General features: G+C 43.9%; 1 protein-coding gene across 1 annotated transcript in view; it reads right to left on the minus strand.

Moving 5' to 3' along the window:
- Positions 1 to 21,394, minus strand: part of PTPRT (protein tyrosine phosphatase receptor type T) — a 1,692,228-nt gene that overhangs the window by 376,378 nt on the left and 1,294,456 nt on the right. Inside the window, exon 14 of the mRNA XM_086932257.1 lies at positions 4,651 to 4,707. Coding sequence (XP_086788383.1) covers positions 4,651 to 4,707 — 57 coding nt within the window. The remainder of the gene's footprint in view (positions 1 to 4,650; positions 4,708 to 21,394) is intronic.

A 21,394-nucleotide genomic window follows, 5' to 3' on the forward strand; every position in this document is an offset into this window, starting at 1 on the left:
AAGCAAATTATGGAATCCTGTTACTGCAAATATTGTGTGAGTATGTTTTTGCAGTTAGAAAATAATTATCTACCCATCATTTAATCACTATGTTGATAGGATTAAGCATAATGATTGTAAACATTATCCTTGTCATGGATGAATTGACCATCTGCTTAAGAGTCAATTACATAAAACTGGACTATCCCGATTTTAACCCATGAAGCCAAAACATTTGTTGAACCTTCAATGTAGAAGCACGTTCAAAATAGTTTTGTTAAACCATTGTTTTTGTTTATTACTCTTCACTGATTCTTTCTTGGACGAGATGAATATCTGTACTGATTATCAATTCTTTGCTTCCTAACATACACCATTCTTTGCTACGGTACTTATTACGTTTGCTATACAGTGCTTCTTGTTGGCATATAAGCCTATTTATAAAGACTCAGGATTGTGTCAGCTATGGGAAATGGGGCAAAGGAGATCAAGTGACTTGTTGAGAGTCACAAAAAGTGGCAAAAGGGAGAAACTCGAAACTGAGTTCAAGTCTGTTTATTCCACAGCACAAAACGTAAGTATTAGATTCTATAGACATAGACATCTATTTTGCATTTCTATTTATGGACTTTTAATCTTTAAGAAACGGCTATAGAAAAACATCAGCCCTTAAAAAGACAAATGTATAGAAAAAATGTCATACTGCCTATTCATAAGGATGCTCTTGTATGTCAACAAGAGACCTCCAATTCATCACTTGGATAAAGGTAGTTAAGACACACTAAGGAGCAACCTGCCCACACTGTGGAAAAATATGACTTCACTTCATCTCTTGAGGCAATGCAAAAAGGAACAATCACAACGTCTGTGTGCCAGTCCTTTTAAGACACGCTAGCTCTTTCTTCTGCCTGAGCAGCATTAGTCAAAATCTGAATAAGGGAGATGCCGTCTAGTGGTCAGTGCCCTGCATTTGTATAACACTGTTACTTGGTGCATTGTCTTTTTGGTTATTGACACTTTGCACTTAAACAAACACATTTTTTATTTAGATGTCTCAATTGAGTAACCTTTGATTTATTTGCAGGGACAAACTTCTCCTGTTGTAAATCTCTATACACATGATTGATTCATGGAATCATTCATACATTTGATAACGATGTTCATCAAGATTGCAGAGAACCTTGGGGAAGAATACCTGGGCGACATTAAAAAACTAACATTATTGGAGATGTATTGACCACGGAAGAAGACATGCGATTTTTAACCAGATCAGTAATGTAAGTAAGGCTAGAAATTGGCTTTGACCCAATACAGGAGACCACCTTTCTTTAATCAAGCAGGTATGTTTAATCTAGGCTGAAAGATTACATTGTTGCCTGCAGACAATGCAATAATGCTATGCAAAATGAAATTGGAAGAATGGTTGCTCATTCTTATCAAATGATATTAATTAGTGTGGTGCCTTGTTTTTTTGGGGGGTAAACAAGGCTTCTCACGATCCCACAACTAGACCTGAGTTTTTGATCATAACATCACTACGTACAGCCAATATTTGAGTGGTCCCTTGAAATCTTAAAGAAAGTTGAAACATCCAAGTATATTTTTGTAGCCAGTTCAAGAGTTATCGCGTCTATTGGAATGAATAATATTATCCTTACATAAAAACGAGACAGTGTGTTGTATGTAGAGATGGTGAAGTTCAACGCCTAAGATAATTGCCTCTTACATTTTGGGATACATGTTGACCCTTACCGTGTCAATTCCTGTGGTATTCTCCAAATTCATGATAAATGTATGGATAAAGTAATGGAAATATAGGTGGATGATTAAAGTCAGCAAGGCAAAGTCAGCTGGAACAACTATAACGATAGTATTGCCAAAATGTACTGGCTAGTCAAACACCATATATGCCCCTAGATGGAAACAACATGGCACTCTTTCACAGAGTCAGTTTTTGACATGAAAGTCTGTTATGGATGAAGTGTTAAGGTAGTGATGACACACATTTTTAAGTAGCCTGGCTGAGTTTTTATATGTAAGTGCTTACAAAATACGCAAGAGACAGATTATTTGAGTGAGTGAAAGAAATATGACTGGAATTAATTTAAATTCATGGCCAGATCTGGTTACTGACATATGTTGAAGTGAGAGATGGATTATTCATTGTAGATGACATTTGGGATTTGTAACACACAACATGCAGATTCACGAATGTACTGAGTGAATAAAACTGAGTATTTTGAGTAACATTGTGAACTGAAATACATCAGGGTATGATGGTTAGACTAAGCAATGGATAGGTGAAAGTAGACATCAATATGTGGATGGATGATGTCTAAGATACATACAGGGCTGGACTGAGGAGGAGAGTAGACATATGGAGTATAAAATAAAAAATAGGTGCATTTTCTAAAATATGCAGTGAAATATTTAGAGTCAGCAATACTCTGATTGCTTAATAAATACATATTTGAATGTGCTTTGGAAAGGAATCTGTCTGCGCTTTGGGTTGGGGACTGAACACAATTATGTAGATAGAGCAGAGAAATTGCAGATAGAACATTGTAGCGAGCAATAGAAAGATGGATTGTCTAGAAGACAGCAAGATAGAGTGAGTGATGAATTGATAGTTTGTGCCTAGAAATGGGCAGGTGGCTGTCAAAGTGGGTTAATTGGTGTGAATGGTGGATAGGTGAATGGCTTCAGCAATTGATAGAGGGCTCAAATACACAATTGATTGGCTTTGATGTAGGCACTTATATCTAAAACAATTGTATTTATTTATTTTTAAAGAATGTATAATTACAATTCATTAAATTCATCGTTAGTGGGCTGGTGGCGTAAGTTACCATTCCTGAAATTTCACAAAAGGATGCTCTTGTTTATAGAGTTCTTGCTCATGTTTAGTCACAATGTAAATATTCTTTAGACTTTTACATGGATGGAAACATGAGTGAATGTTTTAATGATTTCGATTAAAGAGAACCAACGTGTTTTAATCCATTGCAGAATTGTATTGTATGCTATGTATTGGGATAGTTCGACAAAGTGGCTCTGTGGGGGTTATAATGGAGATTTAGAACAAAGGTCAGAAAACAAGGTCCTTTGAGCTACAGGGTTGGATGGAACAGTTGTACATGGTATGAGGAACACAGCAAGTGTTTATTTCTTAGACTGCTTGAGAAAAGTGATATTTCAATGGTCTTAAAAAGATGCTCACTTTTCAAAATTAATGAGATAAGCACGTTTGCAGTGTGAACAATCGTGCAATATTATACTACAAGGTAAATTTTCTGCAAAACATTCTCAACCAGGATGTATATGGGTGGAACAGCAGTGCCATACATACACTTTGTACATTCTTGAAGTGTGCTTTTTGTTGATGTGAGAGCTAGCCTTAGAGGGAGCATTTAAAAATATGACTGCCTGATTTTGAACAGAAAGCCTAGGAGGTAGTTCAAATTTCCTAATAAGGTACATGATCTGTAGATGAGGGAGGAGAAAATCCTCACAATAATCACAAACTGTCCCAGATCAATTACACATTGTACTTACACATCTGTGATTGGTGCAATGCAGCCTATCTCCCCCCCCCCCCCCCCCCGTAAACTAGCGGTCTGCTGTCATGGGAAAAACGCCAAATTCCTCCATCCCTTGTCTTTGTGAGTTAAATGCACAAGCTGCAGCTGGAGATATCCCCTGAACATCTCTAGATATGAAGGGAGAAATCCCTAATGAGAATCTAAATGTGCACAAATTGCAAGTGTGCAGGTTTAAATGTAAATTGTACCTTAGCAAGTGGTGGGAAAATCTGCCTGCAGGAATGCAATTTAAAAATTCTTAAACGATGAGCACTTCTTAAGTGGACTAGGCCTATTTATAATTTTATAAAACACTCAATCGAAAATATCCAGCTGCCAAAAAAGAGGTGAAATCAGGATCTTGCATTTTACTCCAAATTGCACAACACCATTCCCAGTCTTTAATTAAAATGAATGAAACGAGTGGATCAACAGCCATGCCAGACACAGGGTATGAAGAACCTGTGGTGATGATGAAGGAGTTTCATATCAGCCGGGATAGAGCTGAGATAGGGGTAAAGTGAAAATGGAAAGAAGGCAGGCGTGTACAAGAAAAAGAGCTATTTTTCAGCATCGATGCAAAAAAACATAAAATGATAGGAGTACGTGAACACAAAACGCAAGCAATCTCAATATTTGACAGCACAGAGGTAAATGTAATAGTAGATTATTGGGTAGTTAAACTTGCAGTTACTTCAAGCAGAGTAAGCTATGTGAGTACTTGCGTATCAAAGCCAGCATAATTGTTCTAGGAGTTTGTCTCTGATATATGCATTAATGTCAAATTTAGGGAAAACAATCACTGATGTTCAAATGTAAGCCAACCTAGAGTAGCCACACATTCATCAAGTATACAGTGACGGGCAACGTGGTGTGTTTCAGCACTTTAACAAAAAGGTGCTATTCAGCCGCCTTGAAATCTCTCCAAACCGAAAAATAAATGCTGGCTTCGCGTCATCATTTGCCACTGACCCCTTTTTCTGCCACTTGACAAATGGAGGGGTGGTGTGGCAGACAGAACTACCCAGAGAACACAAATGGCCCATGAGAAAGCAGGATTTGCCAAGCCTATGTGAGACCGGATAATCACCTGTGCTCAGGAGGAGAGGTGGGCGCGGAGTGGCCGACGGCCGACTACCTAGCACTGCTAAGAACATGGCAAAGCGTTCCCCGGCAGCATGCACAAGAGGGAAAAAAAAGAAAAATCAAAAACTAAAAAAATAGAAGAAATTTCCACTTTCAAATGAGACGGCATTCGATTTCTGGTATGCACGAGGTGTCACGGTTCCATGTTGGACAGTTTCAAATTATTTTATGTAAAACAATCATAAACAGCAACATCTCTCCCCCTTTGCGCCTGGCTTCCCACGATAAAGCGAGCATTTGAAGTTTTGCAGAGCTGGCCAGTTCGACCATCACAGAGTTAAATTAATGAGGTGTTAAAGTGCGGTTTATCACCAGAAACAGATTCCAGTATAGCTCAGATTCAGGCATGGCTGGCTGCAAATGACATTTTACACAGGTCAGTGAATATTCCACGCAGGATGGATGGATGGCCGCTGATAATGTGCAGGCGTGTCTGAGCCGCATCCGTGCTCGGACTGAAACAGAACAGAACCCTTAAATAGTGGATTTTAAAGGATTGACATTTGGTGTGTGATGCCATATGGAAATGCATTTCTGCTTGGTTATAGAACAATAATAAAATCATATACAAGCAAACACACTCACAAACACACGCCAGACAGGACTGTGAACTGGGCTGGAAGTTAAGCACTGTAGACATATTTTTAACTTTGGAATCTTAGATATTTGAGTTGTCAATAGTTACAAATGTGATCCTTACTTGAAGGGTGGTAAATTATGTTATCTGTCATCTACAGGGTGGTGTAAAGTCAGTGAGGAAGTTTTAAAAACCCTTGGGGAGAGGCGTGCAGGAGCAGATAAACATTTGAAAACTAAGTGGTGTATATTGTGTTTTATTTATATTTCAAAGCGGAACCCTTTCAGAGAGGAAAGCTGTCCGCGGGGAGACAGGGAGCTATTTCAGGAGGTCCAGAAGCCCGCGCTCCTAAGAATCAATGCATAAGATCATCAAAATCCCAAAAGCAACCCTGCGGGGGACCCGTTGGGCATTGCAGCACCTTCCCAACGAGGAGCAACTCCCGATGATGAAGCATGACATCCTCTAGGGGATGTGTGAGGGTAACATAAACAGTCTTGTTGACTGTCCACTCCCGTCATCCCAGTATGGGCACACTCAATAACTGTTAGACTCTGTGTCCCTTTTCACTCTCTAGTCTCCACTTAGGGACTTGAGCCTCTTTGATGATCTTATGTGTCTATTGTGTTTTACCAGGTTGAAAACTATTCAAAACAGCGAGCTTTCCAGGCACAGTTTAATAAGGATGGAAGATGGGTCAGAGTCTGGTGACAAACCACATAACACATGTTGACTGAGAGGAGGAGGATGGTAAAGCAATAGCATATTTCCTGTCAAATTAATGCAGGACTACATAAGAGCTCATGGGTATCACCCCCTGTCTATAGTTCAACGAGAGCAAGGGTTCTGACATCAGCATCCCTTTAAGCTGATATAGTTTGGTCTTTCACAGGGGGAAACATGAACAAATATACCTTATCCCCTGCCCATCAGAAGCTAGTCTAAAAAAGATCAGGCATATCAAGACACTGGCTCCTGGAGGTGTTTTTTGTTCATACGCCTTTTCACTGCTTCTGTCATGAATAATAAGTTGAACATAATACAGGAGTTTTCTAGAACATTAGGCTCAAACGACGCTACTAAACGGAAGGCTTACTGGTGGGTAATTTAGGGAAGTGAAGAGCATGTTATCCATTTACCAAACAAGTACCATCACCCTTACAACTCACATGTGACATACTACATTCTGCAACCTACGTCTTTCATAGACCCTGCCGCTATCTCGCTTACTTAAATCTCCTTTGATAGATTTGACAGCGTTCTCAGAGCGGGATAATGCCGTTCTTGTGTGATTCAAAGGCTCATCATTATTTTGAGAAACATTCCGCTTAAAACTGATATAGAATATGGTCAGAGTCTCGTATGTAGAGCCGTCTTTCATTTCCAGACATTAGATCCCCTTATTGCTCAATCTATTATAGAACCGTGTTCTGTAAAGTTGCATTTTATTTATTCCTGTAGTTCAAAAACTTTTAGAATCAGTACAACAATCTAAATATGTCTAAAACAGAATTATTTATTTTAACGGTAGTAAATGACCATAATGCACCTACATGAATCTCTGTTTACATGAATTTTTTTAAGATGGTGACTGTAACTGCTTCCCTTCTTCAGGTTTTCATACTCAGCCGGAGTGTGGCTGTCTTAGAGGATTCCATCCATATGTCACTTATTTTTGCGTGACCCTGGGAGCATTTAAGTGAGGAAAGGTTAATCTGTTGATGTTTTTGAAAAACTGGTCAAGGCCATCTGAAACTGCAATAACAATCCCTTGGGGTCCAAGAGCTGGTGACTCACAGAATCTCAGGTCGCGTCAGAAGTCTTTGATGTAATTCTCTACATTTTGTTCTGTTGGACCTGGCATCTTTGACATTGTTACCCTTGGTGAAGTAGTGTGGCTCACTGGTTAGAGGCGGCAGACCCGAGAGCAGAGGACGGCCCGGGACCAGGGTTCGATTCCCGGCGCGGCAGGTTTCTGGACCAGGGTCAGCGGACTCGATAATTCTCTCGCCTCGGTGCCCACTCTGATCAGCGATCACACTCGGCAACTCTGGGCATTAGCTTGCCTCATCTTCACTAACGGCCCCACCAGACCGCCGGGGATGCCTGGTCTCACCCTGGAGATACCCAGAAAGGGACCATCTCTCAGGGAAGCCAGGAAGGGTTTCGCAGCGGTCGAAGTGCCTTGGGACCCTACGGGTAAGTAGTGCGCTATATAAATGCCAATACATTTACATTTACATTCTTCTGATCTCCTGTTTTTAACGGGGTACTGAACTTCGTTTTGTTGATTGTAGGACTCTGTGAACTTTACCACTGCTGACCAGTGCAAGTGCATGTACTCTGTGTCTAAAATGTAATGGAATTTGGATTCTCCACGATTGGCATATCTGACTTACTGATACGAACCTGGTACAGTGCACTACATGTGCCCCGGGCCTGTAATTCAAATGGTATGGCCTGCAGCACTGATTGTCCCACCCTCATGAGCAGAACTTCACACCTGTCTCAGGCCTGTCACTGCAGAGCCTGTGTGTCATGGTTTTAAACTGCCATGTTGACCTGGCAAGTTCACCTACTTGCCAGGCCCAACCCTTCTCTTTTAGTACATATAAAGCACCCCTAAAGTAGGCCCTCGATAGCTCAATGGGCAGCTTACAATGTATATAAAAGGTAGGACATTTACTTTTGAGTTTTACATGTCCTGGTAGTGAAAAACTGTTAACTTAATTTTCACTACAGCAAGGCTTATCCTTCCCAAAGGTCCGCGTTGGAGCTGCCTGGTAATGCTTTTGCAAGTGTTTATTCCAATTGGGAGAAAATACAAAATTGGAGTTTGGTGTCGCTGGACTCACAATTTAAAACACATCTTTCAGTGAAGTTGTTTTTAAATTGGGCTTTGTGGCTTCACTCTAGATAGTCACACACAAAGAGAGTTGAGGTGTGCTCTGCATATCCTGATGGCCCATCACCAGGCTGATCGGTCTACATGAGCTTGAGCGGTGGGAGGAGTAGACACTTGCACCTGAATAGGTCTGTGCCTGTCGCCAAACAAATAACTGCATACCCCCTTTTAGTGTGTCTGAAGCCAGGACCAGGAAGGGCACTGCAACAATATTTCTGTGAAATCTCCCTACTTCAATCTTTAAAATGGGTATAAGTACTGAATCTCTGACACAATATACTTGGAACACTTCTGGACTGAGGACATTCTGCCAGGAGGAAAAGCTGCTATCCTGCCACCAGGGACTGCTGCTTTGCTGCGCTCTTTGCTTTGTTGGTCTGCTGCCCGCTGCTTCTGTCCTGGGAGTGAGAGGACAGGACTTTGCTCTCTGCATTCTGCTTTCTAAAGTTTCTCCAAGGGCTTGAGTTAAGCTTGCCTCTTGCTGGAAGTCTCAGGGCCATCACAGACCTCACCTGCAGAACTTCAGCTCCTCTGCTGAGAGCCCTACTCTAACAAATGGTGCAAAGTCCAGTTTACTATGATAAAAAGAAGAAATCAACACCGCAACGTCGAGCATCAGTTCGGAACCAGCACAGCTCTTCAACACCGTGCTGCTGTCTGCCCTGGAGCCGTGGTCCCAGCTGAATGCAACAATGTGACTTACACACAGCACCTCTGGAGTACCACTACAGTGGTAGACTTGTGTACTGCATCACCGAGGTCCATGGCACCCAACTCCGCCACAGCATCTGTGGCCCTGTGGTGTAACATTGACACCCCAAATTCACGGCTTGCCTTTCAGAGTTCCATCGACACTGCACCGCCATCACCACAAACTCTGCACCGCATTCAGGAACTGACGCTTCACGGGTTTCAGTGACGCCTCACCTCCATTGTGCAATGCACTACCAGAGTGCCAATGTGTCAACGACCTGCACAGCAGTTAGGAAACAATGCCGCACCTCCATTGTGCAACGCACCACCAGAGCGCCAATACACCAACAACCTGCATAGCAGTAAACAAAAGACGCCACACCTGCCTATGCAATGCCTCACCTCCCTGGCATCTTGAACTTTGGTTCTCAATGTTTCCAAGGTTCTGTAACCAGGGTCTGCATGATTCCATAGCCGGCATGCATTCCATCATGGTGAGCCCGAACATTTGGATTCGCCCTCATCAAGCACGCCCAGAATAGCCAGAGCTATTGTTTTCTTAGTGCTATAACTGCAACTAATCTTTTAGAAATATATATCTTGACTTTGTATGTTGGATTTTTGGCACTTTGGTCTTGTTCTGCTCAGAGACATATTGGCTACGTTTCTAAGCTGTTGTGGAGTGCTTTGTTGTGTTTTCATAGTGTTACTTTGTGTGTGTGTGTGTGTGTGTACAAATAATGTACACCTTGCCTCTGGGGATATGACTGTTCTGTGGCAAGCTACCAAGGGGATGAGCACAGGCTATATTTGGAGAGAAACTTACCCTGACTAGGATTGTGGGTCCCAACATGGACAGGGGCATACCTCTGCCAGCTAGAAACCCCATTTCTAACACAGGTGGCAGCAGTGGAATAGGACTTATATCTGTGCATTACATACAGTGATTGGTGCACACTATTTCCATATCTCAGACCATAACATACCAGCTTACTGTTTTTTCTTTGTTCTCTTTGACAACCTTTTTGAGTTTTTGCAATTATGTCTCAGTCTGGCGAGCCATCAGCTGTACCTGCAGACTTGGAGTTTAAGCAGGAGAGGTTGGAAATTTATGTGGTGCCTCAGCTGAAAACATTTTGCAGGGGTTTCAAGTGTTCTTTTAAATGCCTCACTAGAATGGAGGCGCTGCCAAAGGCACTGAGGTCCTGGTTTGCATCTAGGGATGCAGCTGGGGACTGAGAAGATGAGGATGGTGTTGTTGTGGAGGAGGAGGAACCAAGTTTGCATCTGAAATGGCTGGAGGACCCAGCATTTTCTGAGGGATGGGGGCCAGTCTGAAAGGTGGAAAAGCTCCCTCCAGAGCTGGCAGCAGTGTTTCCTCTAAAGGCCTGTCTTCAGCAGAGTTGGAGGGATAGGTGGGAAGAAAGGCAGCTCAAGATGGAGCTGGCCAAGCACAAAATGGCTAAGGAGCAGAAGAAATGGTGTTAGCTCAAGAGCTGAGCTTAAAGGACCTGGATTTAAAAGCAAATAGAGCTGAATCCAGTGCAGAAGGTTGCAGCAATTCTTCAGTGCAGTCTGAGGAAAAGATCATATACCCAAGAGTGTGGAGTAGGAGATGACATAGATAGGTGGTTTCAGGGCTATGAGTCAGCTTTACACATGCATAGGATTCCTGATAGAGATTGGGGGTCATGCTTGTGGAAACATTTTGTGGTGGAGGGGAGGGACACCTTGTTGGAAGTAGGGCAACCAGATCAGTTGACATTCCCCAACATGAAGGCAGCCCTAATTAGGAAATATGGGGCCATATGTATCAAAAACAAAAGTTGTGAATCTCTAATGGCGATGTTTTGTGAATGGCAATTAGAGAATCGCAAAATGCAATGTATGTAGGATTTGCAAAACATTTTGCGAATCCTACATATTTCTTATTTGTGAATCGCAAATTGAGATTTGCAAATAAGGAATACCTTCTTTTTTTTTAATGTTCTTATATAGCGCTCGAATCACCGGGGAGGTATCTCGGCGCTTGCCTTGGGAACCCGTCCTAGCTTTTCCCTGTGAGATAGCCCCTACAGGGCATCCCCAAGGTGCTTCTCAATTTGCGATTAGCAATTAGAGAATCGCAAATTGAGAATATTATTTCAAGGTTGCAACGGTGCCAAAAATGATACCCTGTTGCACCCCAAAAATATGCACATGTGCGACACATGGCAGTTTTAAAAAATCAAGAATGTGTTTTTTTAAAGAAAACCGCAAATTACCACCAACTTGAAGTTGGTGATAATTTGCAATTCCATAAGGCCAAATCGCACTTTTTTTGTGCTTCTTACATTGCATTTAAGGAAATGCAATTAGCGATTCCTGAAATGCATTCACTCAATAGGGAATCGCAAATTTTTCTATTCCTTATTTTGCGAGTGGGTTTTTGTGAGATACATTTCACACTGCTAAATTGCGATTGCAAACGCTGAATTTCTGCGAATTTCTGGGTTTGCAATCGCAATTTAGCTTGATACATATGGCCCTAAGTCTTGTCCCAGGTGCATACAGGCCAAAGTTTAGGGCTAGTATGAAACTTGGTTCCCAGACGTCTTGAGTGTGCTGATTCCTTTTGCGGAGCACTGGATGGTTGGGTGTAGGGCAGTAAGATAGCAAACTATCAGGGACTGTGCAATTTGATTGCTTGGGAGCATTTGTCTAGTCTTTGCTTTACAGAGCTGTGCCAGCACTTGAGTGACAGTAAGCTTACTGACCCCAGGAAGCTTGCTAAGGAGGCAGACCTCTGGCTCAGCATCAGGGTCCACAAAAAGCTGTATGTGGGAAGACTCTGCCAAGGGTGGGCAGGGGACGGAACAGAAGGAAATGGGATAAAAATAAAAGTAAGAGGCACTCTAAAGGGCCCCAAACTAGTTCCCTAAGTAGTGCTTCCTAACCCTTGTTGAGAAGAAGAGTTGGTTACCTTCAGAAAAGCCTGTCAGGAAGGGACCCCTGAAGTGTTTCGCCTGTAATCAGGAAGGGCACTTCAAGGGGGACCCCATATGTCCCAAGCAGGCTTAACCCCTCTACTAGTGGGCAGTCACTGGGGATGGCTAGTGTAGCACTTGTGGAGGAGCTGGTCCCAGTTAGTGGTGGGGAGTCAGCTGATATAAGCCTAGTTTCCCTTAGTGACAGCAAGATGGTACAGAGAAACCTGATGCCGGACAAGACTAGGAGGTACAGGCAGTGGGTGACCATCAATGGGAGAGGGGTGGAGGCTCCTAAAGACAGATAATCCAGCATGACAACCACCAGTTGTTATCTGGTGTCTTCAGAGCAAGTATTCCCTAATGTGGTCACCAAGTTACAATAGATCATAGTAAGCACCAGTGTTTGGTTGCTCAGGTTCCCTGTGAGTGGGGACAGGTAGTCTCAGGTTCCTCAAGTGTAAATGGGAGTTCATCCATGCCTGTGGTTTTACTGCTGGACAACTACCTGGTGCATACTGCCTGAGTGGGTATGCATCACTACATGCCAGCATGTGAGGGTTGTCAGAAGGGTCTGGAGCCTGAGAGAGTGGCGCAGTTCTCTGCCAAGAAGGGGAAAGACAAGGGGCATGGGATACCCTCCAACAGTCCTTGTTGCATTCTCGTGGTTCTGGACCCAAGGCTGCTCTGGTTCTGTGTAGACTACCGTAGGATCAATGCGTCATTAAAACTGGTTCGTACCCCATTCCCAGAGCTGATGAACTCATTGATTGGCTTGGAGCTGCCATGTTCCTCGGCATGTTTGATTTAACGTCTGGGTATTGGCAGATTGCCTTGACTGAGGAGGCACATGAGAGGTCAGTGTTCTCAATGCCAGAAGGGCTCTTCCAGTTCCTTGTCATGCCTTTTGGGTTGAAGAACACCCCTGCCACCTTACAGAGATTGGTCAGGGAGGGCCTGCCTGGGTTTGAGAATTTCAGGGCCACCCACCTTCACAACATTGCAGTCTTCAGCTCCAGGAGGAAGGACCAATTGCACCACCCGGGGAAAGCATTGAGGGCCATGCAGACCGCAGGCCTCACTATCATGGCCTGTAAGTGCCAGATAGTGCAGGGGTCTGTGGTTTTCTTGGGACACCAAGTAGTGGGCAGCAAGGTGTAGCCTCTACAACCAAAGATTGATACTATTATGGCTTGGCCAACCCCAAGACAGAGTTGATAGCCTTCTTAGGTCTGACTTGTTATTACAGGAGATTTGCCAACGGATTCAGCACCATTGTTGCCCCCTTGATAAGGCTGACTTCCAAGAAGCAACCCCATCAGGTAATCTGGACAGAAGCATGCCAGACTGCTTTTGATACCCTGAAGGAAGCAATGTGCACAGCGCCCGTGCTCAAGGCTCCTGATTTCTCCAAGAAAGTTGTGGGGCAAAATGATGCCTCAGAGCATGGGGTGGGTGCTATCCTTTCACAGCTTAATTACTATGACCTGGATCAACCTGTAGCCTTTATTAGTAGGATGTTATTTCCCAGGGAACAGAGGGAGAGCGCAATAGAGAGGGAAGCTTTTGCCGTGATCTGGGCACTAAAAAAGCTAAGACCCTACTTCTTAGGGACTCGCTGCGGTGTTCAGACAGATCACAGGCCCCTTTGGTGGTTAATACAGGTGAGGGGTAAGAATCTTAAATTGTTGAGGTGGGCCATCTGCCTACAGGAAAGGGACTTTGCGGTGGAACACCATCCTGGAACAGGTCACGACAATGCTGATGGTCTTTCCAGGTTCTTCCCCCTTAGTGATGCAAACTCCCAAGAGGTTGGCTAGTTCTCCCCACTTTCTGCTGGGGTGGACACTAAGATAGATCTGACATCTTTTGGTATGGTTTACCCTTTCTTTTTGCTTTTGACCTCCTGTTTTTGACTGTGTACTGCCCTTCGTGTTTGCTGGTTTTAGAACTCTGGGCACTTTACCACTGCTGACCAGTGCTAAAGAGTATGTGCTCTGTGTCTAAAATGTATTGGCATTTGTTTTCTCCATGATTGGCATATCTGATTTACTTATAGATTTCTACTAGTGAGCCTGCAGCACTGATTGTGCCACATACATGAGTTGCCCTTCACACCTTTCTCAGGCCTATCACTGCTGAGCGTGTCTGTATATTTTTAAACTGTCATGTCGACCTGGCAAGTTCACCTACTTGCCAGCCCCAAACCTTCCCTTTTAATACATATAAAGCACCTCTAAGGTAGGCCTTAGATATCCCAATGGGCGGCCTGCAATGCATTTTAAGGTAGGACATGTACCTTTGAGTTTTACATGTCCTGGTAGTGAAAAACTGCTACATTCGTTTTCAGTATATCAAGGCCTATCTCTTCCATAGGTTAGCATTGGAGCTGCCTTGTAACACTTTGAAAGTGTATCTTCCAATTGTATCAGTGTTAGAAATGGCCATTTTTGGAGGGTTATCCCCAACCTTTTGCTTCTTCCTTCTATTCTTTCCTGGCCTTTCTTGGTTGGTTTTAGGACTCTGGACACTTTACCACTGCTGATCAGTGCTAAAGTGCATATGCTCTCTGTGTAAATTGTGTTATGGATTGGTGTTTCCATGATTGGCATATTTGATTTACTGATAAGTCACTAGTAAAGTGCACTGAGAGTGCCAGGGCCTGTAAATTAAATGCTACGATTGGGCCTGCAGCACTATTTGTGGCACCCACAGAACTAGCCATGTAAAGGTAACTCAGACCTGCCACTGCATAGTCTGTGCACAGTTTGTAACTGCTATGTCGACTTGGCAAGTGCACCCACTTGCCAGGCCCTTATATTCCCTTTTCGTACATATAAGTCCCTCCTAAGGTAGGTCCAAGGTACCCCTGTGGGCAGGGTGCTGTGTATGTTAAAGGTAGTATTTATCAAAAAGAGGGAGGAATGTTGATCTCCTGATCAGTGGACACAGATTACCACCAAGGATGGTGGAAGGTCCAGTCACAGCTTGTGTCCGGTACAGAGGATACAAAGGGGAGGTTGCTGTACTGTTCCTATGTAGAAAGGAGGGAAGGTTTAACTGGCATGACCAAAGGTGTTTGAATAGCACCCTGGGGCATCCATTATGTTGGATGTATTTGCCTCACACACCCCGAAGGATGTCATGCTTCATCATCGGCGTTTGCTCCTCGTCGGGGAGGCGGTGCAATCCCCGACGGGCTCACCTCAAGAGGGGCTCTTTGGCGGAGATCTTTTATCCAACAGCCTTATGGTGAAGTGGGGGTGTGTGGGCAGGACGGTATGGAATGATTGGATGATTGCTAAAATGTAGCTAGGGGTACCGGAATTGACTTTATTCTGGGGGTCCCCTGGCTGCAATTAAAACGTGGGACTAGCCTACTAGATGTCAACAGATTAGGTTTAGTGACACTAGAAAAGACTAGACATCAAAGTGGTCAACATGTTTCTCGCTAGGGGTCGAGTCACCCGCGATTCATCAGGACCTTTACAAACAGTGAGAAAAGGGGGGGGAAACATGCTCGTGTCATGTATGTGGTGCGTGTTACCTCTATGGGTTCTCCTATGCCTAGACATAGAGAAAAGGAACAGCAATGATTAAAATATTTCGCAATAATCACAAAATAAATTTATGTCAATGCCAGAAAGTGGATAATATGTGGCATGCTGGCGGTATTGTGGATCAATGAGCACAATAATTGCACCATAAGGCTGTTGGATAAAAGATCTCCGCCAAAGAGCCCCTCTTGAGGTGAGCCCGTCGGGTAGGAGCAAACGCCGATGATGAAGCATGACATCCTTTGGGGTGTGTGAGGCAAATACATCCAACATAATGGATGCCCCAGGGTGCTATTCAAACACCTTTGGTCATGCCAGTTAAACCATCCCTCCTTTCTACATAGGAACCGTACAGCAACCTCCCCTTTGTATCCTATGTTAAAGGTAGGACATGCACTGATGTGTGTAACATGTCCCGATAGTGAAATACTGCCAATTTTGTTTTTCACTATGGAAAGGCTATCTGTTCCACAGGGCAGAATGGGTGTTTATTTATAGCATCATATGAATATAACTTTCCATTGGGACAAGATGGGAAGGTGAAGTTTAGTATACCTGACCTCAGAATGTAAAAATGCATTTTTTAGTAAAGATGATTTTTATGTTCTGTGTTTGAAAATACCACTTTTAGAAAGTAGGTCTTTTCTTGCTTAGCCATTGTATGTGCCTCTGCTGGTTAGTGTATTGAATGTCTGGCTTTGAAATAACAGGGGTTGGGACGTGCATTCTCTCAGATGACCACCGGGTCAGTTGATGTGTGTCCTGCCTTTCCTGAATGCATCAGGGCTGGCTGAATAGACCTGAGCTGCATTCAGAGTAGTGGGAGGAGTTTTCACTAGCACCTGAATAGGCCTGGTCAGGATTTAGAGTGGTGGGAGAAGATTTCCCTTGCACCTGAATAGGCCCTGTCTGCCTTGGACAATGCTGTCTCCACTTCCTGGCAGGAATCTGGGTCATAGAGGACATAACTGGTTTTGGATGAGTACAGACACTCTCTGCCTCCAGAGAACAAAGGATTTTGCTGTATAAATATTGGGGCCCAGACCCCAGAGATTCAGAATACTTCTGAACTAAGGAACCTGCCAGGAAGAATAGCTGGAAGAGCTGTCAGGAGGAACTGCCACTTTGCTATGTGCTCTGCTGTGTTAGCCTGCTGCTTGCTGCTTCTGTCTTGGGCAGGAAAACGACTGGAGTGTACTCCTCCTGTTGGAAGTCTCAGGGATAGAAATACTTCAGAGAGAACTCACTGGAATCAAGGAACCTGCCAAGAAGAAGAGTTTGAAAAGCTGCCAGGAGGAGTGCTGCCCCTTTGCTGTGTTGTTGCTTTGTTGGGTTGGCCTGCAGTTGCTGCTTCTGCCTTGGGCAGTGAAAGGACTGGACTGAACTTTCTTTAATTGTGCGGAGTATCTCCAAGGGCTTGAAGTAGAGCTTGCCTCCTGTTCTGAAGTCTCAGGCACTGCAAAGACTTCACCAACCTCTGAGTACTGCTTCTGGAACCACTATTTCAGTTGCCACAAAGAAGGGAAATGCAACCAACTCTGATGCTGGCTCTGTGTCCTGACGGCACCGTCCGGATCTCGCCCTGCAAACCTGGTCTCATCGAAGATGACGAACACCGCTGCTGCCACTGAGCCGTTGCTTGCACCGTGACCTGAGGGCACCACACTCTGCACAGCCTCGCTTCACTTTGCCATCCTGTTATCACAGACGCCTTTGCTGCTGCTGACTTCAACACCTGTGACTGCATCGTGACTGGGGGTACTGCTCATAAGTCTCATAATGCACCGCATCGTCACACATAGCCGTCTGGGCCAACCGACGCTAGTTCCCGTTAACTGGCTCTGTCGCTTGCACCGCAACCTGCCAGCCCACATCGAGCACTGCCTCACCCTGCACCATGAGCTTGGTCTCATGACGCCTTCTGGATGATCATCACTGAGCCACTGCCTGCACCTCATCAAGAGGGCACAGCACTCTGCACTGCTTCCATTTTGCAATGCAACCACGACGGTTGCCACGACCGGCTCGCACCAAAGTGCCAGCGGCAGCGAGAAAGGTACTGTTACCGAGTCTGTCCGTGCTTTTGCTGGCCCGTACCAACGCGGTCGGCTGGAACTGTTAGACTCTATTATTTCAACATCGAGGTAGCCCCGGACGGAGCTACTTACTCATGCAAACTGTGTTTTTGAAGTATTTCTGCAATTTTAAGGACATATTTCAACGAATATATATATTTTTAAGTACGGTATGGTGGATTCTTATCATTCTGGTCTTGTTTTAGATAATTCAAAATGTTGGACATTTTTCTAAACTGGTGTGGTGTCCTTTTGTCGAGTTTTCATTGTATTACTGTTGATTATGTGCAAATGCTTAACACACTGCCTCTGAGATTAGCCTGACTGCTCATGCCAAGCTGCAAAGGGGGTGAGCAGGGGTTATTTTAGGAGTGTAACTCCTTACCCAAATATGAAGAAGGGTCCCTATTTGGAGAAAGGTACCTACTCCTGCCAACTAGAGACCCCCTTTTCTAACATTGGTTGTTAGGGGTGAGGATAGGACATGTGTTTTCACTTGTCTCACAGTGATTGGTGTGCACTACTACCATATCGCAAACCAATACATGCCACATACTATTTTCTTCTTGGTCTATTTTTGAGGTACCATCCTTTTTTTACTTAAACTTGCTATTGCACCATGCCTGCATCAAGAACATCACCTGTTGCATCCTTGGAAGTGGCCTATGAGGAAGAGAGGTTAGAAACCTACAACATGAAGGAGTTGAAGGCTATTTGCAAGAACCTCAAAGTCCTAATCAGGGGCCTCACCAGGAAAGAGGAGCTACAAAAGGCACTGAGGGCCTGGGTAGCAGCCAGAGATGGTAGTGGGCAGTCTGAAGATCTCGGTGTGAAGGCATAGTAGCCTATTCCTAGGATTGATGTGCTTTTGGGAGGGGGTAACTCTCCAGGCCAGGCAGCAGTGGCTTGTCCCCAGAGGAACTGGCGGACAGGTGGGAGGCAAGGAAGTTTGAGCTGGAAAAACTCCTGCTGGAGTATAAGTGGGAAGGCAAAAGAATAGCCCTGGAGGATAGGAAAATGATCTTGGATCATGAGTGCAAAGTGAGAAAGTTGGAGCTGCACTTGGAATCCAGGGTGGCTAGGTCCAGCCTAGATGGTGGCAGCATAAGTTTTAGGTCCAGTAGTGAGGGTGAGGTACACACACACACAGACTTGGTGTCCTGCTTCAAGGAGGGGGTTGACATGCACTAGGGGGTTCAGGAATGTGAGGAAACTACATTGGTGCACAGGGTCCCTGAGGTGAGTTGGAGAAATGGCCCAAGGGATCAAATTCCTGGGAGTGGGAGAGACACTTTACAGACTCTAGATGAGAATCATAGGGAGAGGGGTTTCCCTACGGCAGAAGCCCTGGTAAGTAAGTATGGAGACCAACCAGAAGAGTATGGGTTGAGAGACAGCAACAGTCAGACACTGTCTCACCAGTTTTGCGAGAATGCTGTGGGCCCTACACCGCTTCCATTTTACAGCGCAACCGCAATGGTTGCCATGAACGGCTCACACCAACATGCCAGCGCAACGAGAAAGGTACTGTTACCAAGCCTGTCCATGCTTTCGCTTCCCATACTGATGTGGTTGGCTGGAACTGTTAGACTCTATTGTTTTCAGCTTCGTGTTAGCCCCGATTGGAGCTACGGACTCGTAGGAACTGTGATTTTTAGGTATTTCTGCAATTTCAAGGATATCTTGCAAAGTATAAATATTTGCAACTACTGTACGGTTGATTCTTATCATTTTGGTTTTGTTTTGGATATTTTTCTAAACTGGTGTGGTGTACTTTTGTAGAGTTTTCAATGTATTACTGTTGGTTATGAGCAAGTGCTTAACACACTGCCTCTGAGATAAGCCTGACTGCTCATACCAAGCTACCAATGGGATGGGCAGGGGTTATTTTAGAAGTGTAACTCCATTACTCTGCCTAGGAAGAAGGGTCCTTACTTGGAAAAAGGTACCTACCACTGCAAACTAAAGATCCCCATTTCTAACAAGCAGATAGAAAATCAGATTTTGGTGTCTTTGGACTCACAATTTGGACACATCTCTTAGTGAAGTTGGTTTTTAAACTGCAGGTCTGAAAAAGCCCCTGTTAGAAAGTTGGTATTTTATTACTTTGACCATTCTGCGCCTCTGCCTGCCCCTAGAATACATGTCTGGGTTGGATGAGAGTTGGGCTTTGTGAATTGTACAATAAAACGTTATTTTTTCTATCAAAGCCATAAAAGCAAATACAAAATAGTACCAAACATAGGTAGAGAAAAATAAAATTCATAGACATACGATTAAAATTATTAACATCCTCAAAATTTTTTTTCTAAAAGCTGTACAAATCACATTCAGAAATACCTTTTCTAAAAACAATATATATATCACATCCAGCAAGGTAATTAATAATAAATTATCACTTCAAGAAAGAAGTACCTGTCTATGAGTCAGCCACATTGCCTCCACAAAATTGTCTACCGTACATGCGTAGACAGGTAGTTTTCAATGTGCGAAGGACGGTACAATGACCATTTGTATGTGCTTCTTTATATAAGGGTGACAGCCAAAAAGTACAAGCCCAAGCATTGGCATAACAAGCAAAGAAAACGTGGACTACATTTTCCCTCTGATGATTACACATAACACAGGCTGGGGAGGCTAAAGGTGTCCATTTGTAAGTAAATACTTTAAGCAGCAGTGCAACTACTCTAAATTGGAAGTATAAATTCCTATCCAATGGTACAGTAATAATACTCCTGGAATTGTTTATAAACTCTAAGAGGCTTAAAATCTATAAAATCATTTGTCAAAGGGGCAGTGGTCACCTTATTAAATTTGTCAACCTCTACTTTGTCCCAATATGTTTGTTTTAAATCTTCCTTTGACAATGTTGGAACTACCATAGGGTTTTCCCGCAGGTCTCCCTGCCCAATAGATCAAAGTGACCATTGAATGTTATCAAGTCATTTTAATTTTCGGGAGCTATCAGAATTTATTACATCCTGCAAAGCATTAACATAATGTGCCAACTCTGAGGTAAACCAAAGTGTCCGCCAAAACAATAGCAGACATAGTTTGCACCTGCCCACTACCCTTTTTATATCTAGGTCCAATGTTAAGGAATGCAGAGGGCTACTGGATGGTAAATAAGTAATACTCCTCAAAAACATATCCTCTGACCTAAAAAGATCATTGGTATTCTCAAAGCCCCAGAGTTCAACCCTATATAAGGCTGCCCACAATTCTGTAGATTCTAATATTTGGAAGGGGGGCTGTAAGTTTACTGGAAGAGGCTCTGTGATCTTTGGAAATGGCCCCCTCTATTTGGTTATGCTGTATTGTTGCCTTTCTAACTTGGGGTTTCCAGGACAAGGGAACAGCAAGAGTGACGCCCAAGTACACAAGCCTCTTCAATGGCACACAATCATATCCTAATCTTCCTTTATATGCTTTATGCGAATTGAAGAAAATCAATTTTGTTTCGCAATGTTGATTTCCAATGCCCGCAAGCGGCAGGACTCCCCAAAGTGGTTAAAAAGTTTTTGAAGACCACTCAGAGTTTGAAATTCAGCCAAGCTTCATCTGCAAACAATAAAATTGGGGATTTTTCCTTGGCCAAAACAGGGGCATCCATTAAAGGCAACTTAGGACAACAAAGCAGCTCCACAGCTGGGAGAGTTGTGGGTCATGAGGTGCTGCAGGACTGTGCTACTACTTGTCGGGAACCAGCACATAGGGGGGTTAACCCCTCCCTGCAAGGACCTCTGGGACCACAATTCCCATCAACCCCCACAGCAACATCATTTCCTGTTTCCCGCTCCAATGATACAAAGGAGCACCAGCATGGGACACATGCAGGACCCGCCTGGGCCCACAAAGAGTCAGGGACAGGAAAGGCATGGTCTTGTGCTCTACAAAGTCCTCACTTTGAAGTCC

This window comes from Lissotriton vulgaris, chromosome 7 (genome assembly GCF_964263255.1).
Source record: "Lissotriton vulgaris chromosome 7, aLisVul1.2, whole genome shotgun sequence".
In the NCBI taxonomy this organism is placed as follows: Eukaryota; Metazoa; Chordata; class Amphibia; order Caudata; family Salamandridae; genus Lissotriton; species Lissotriton vulgaris.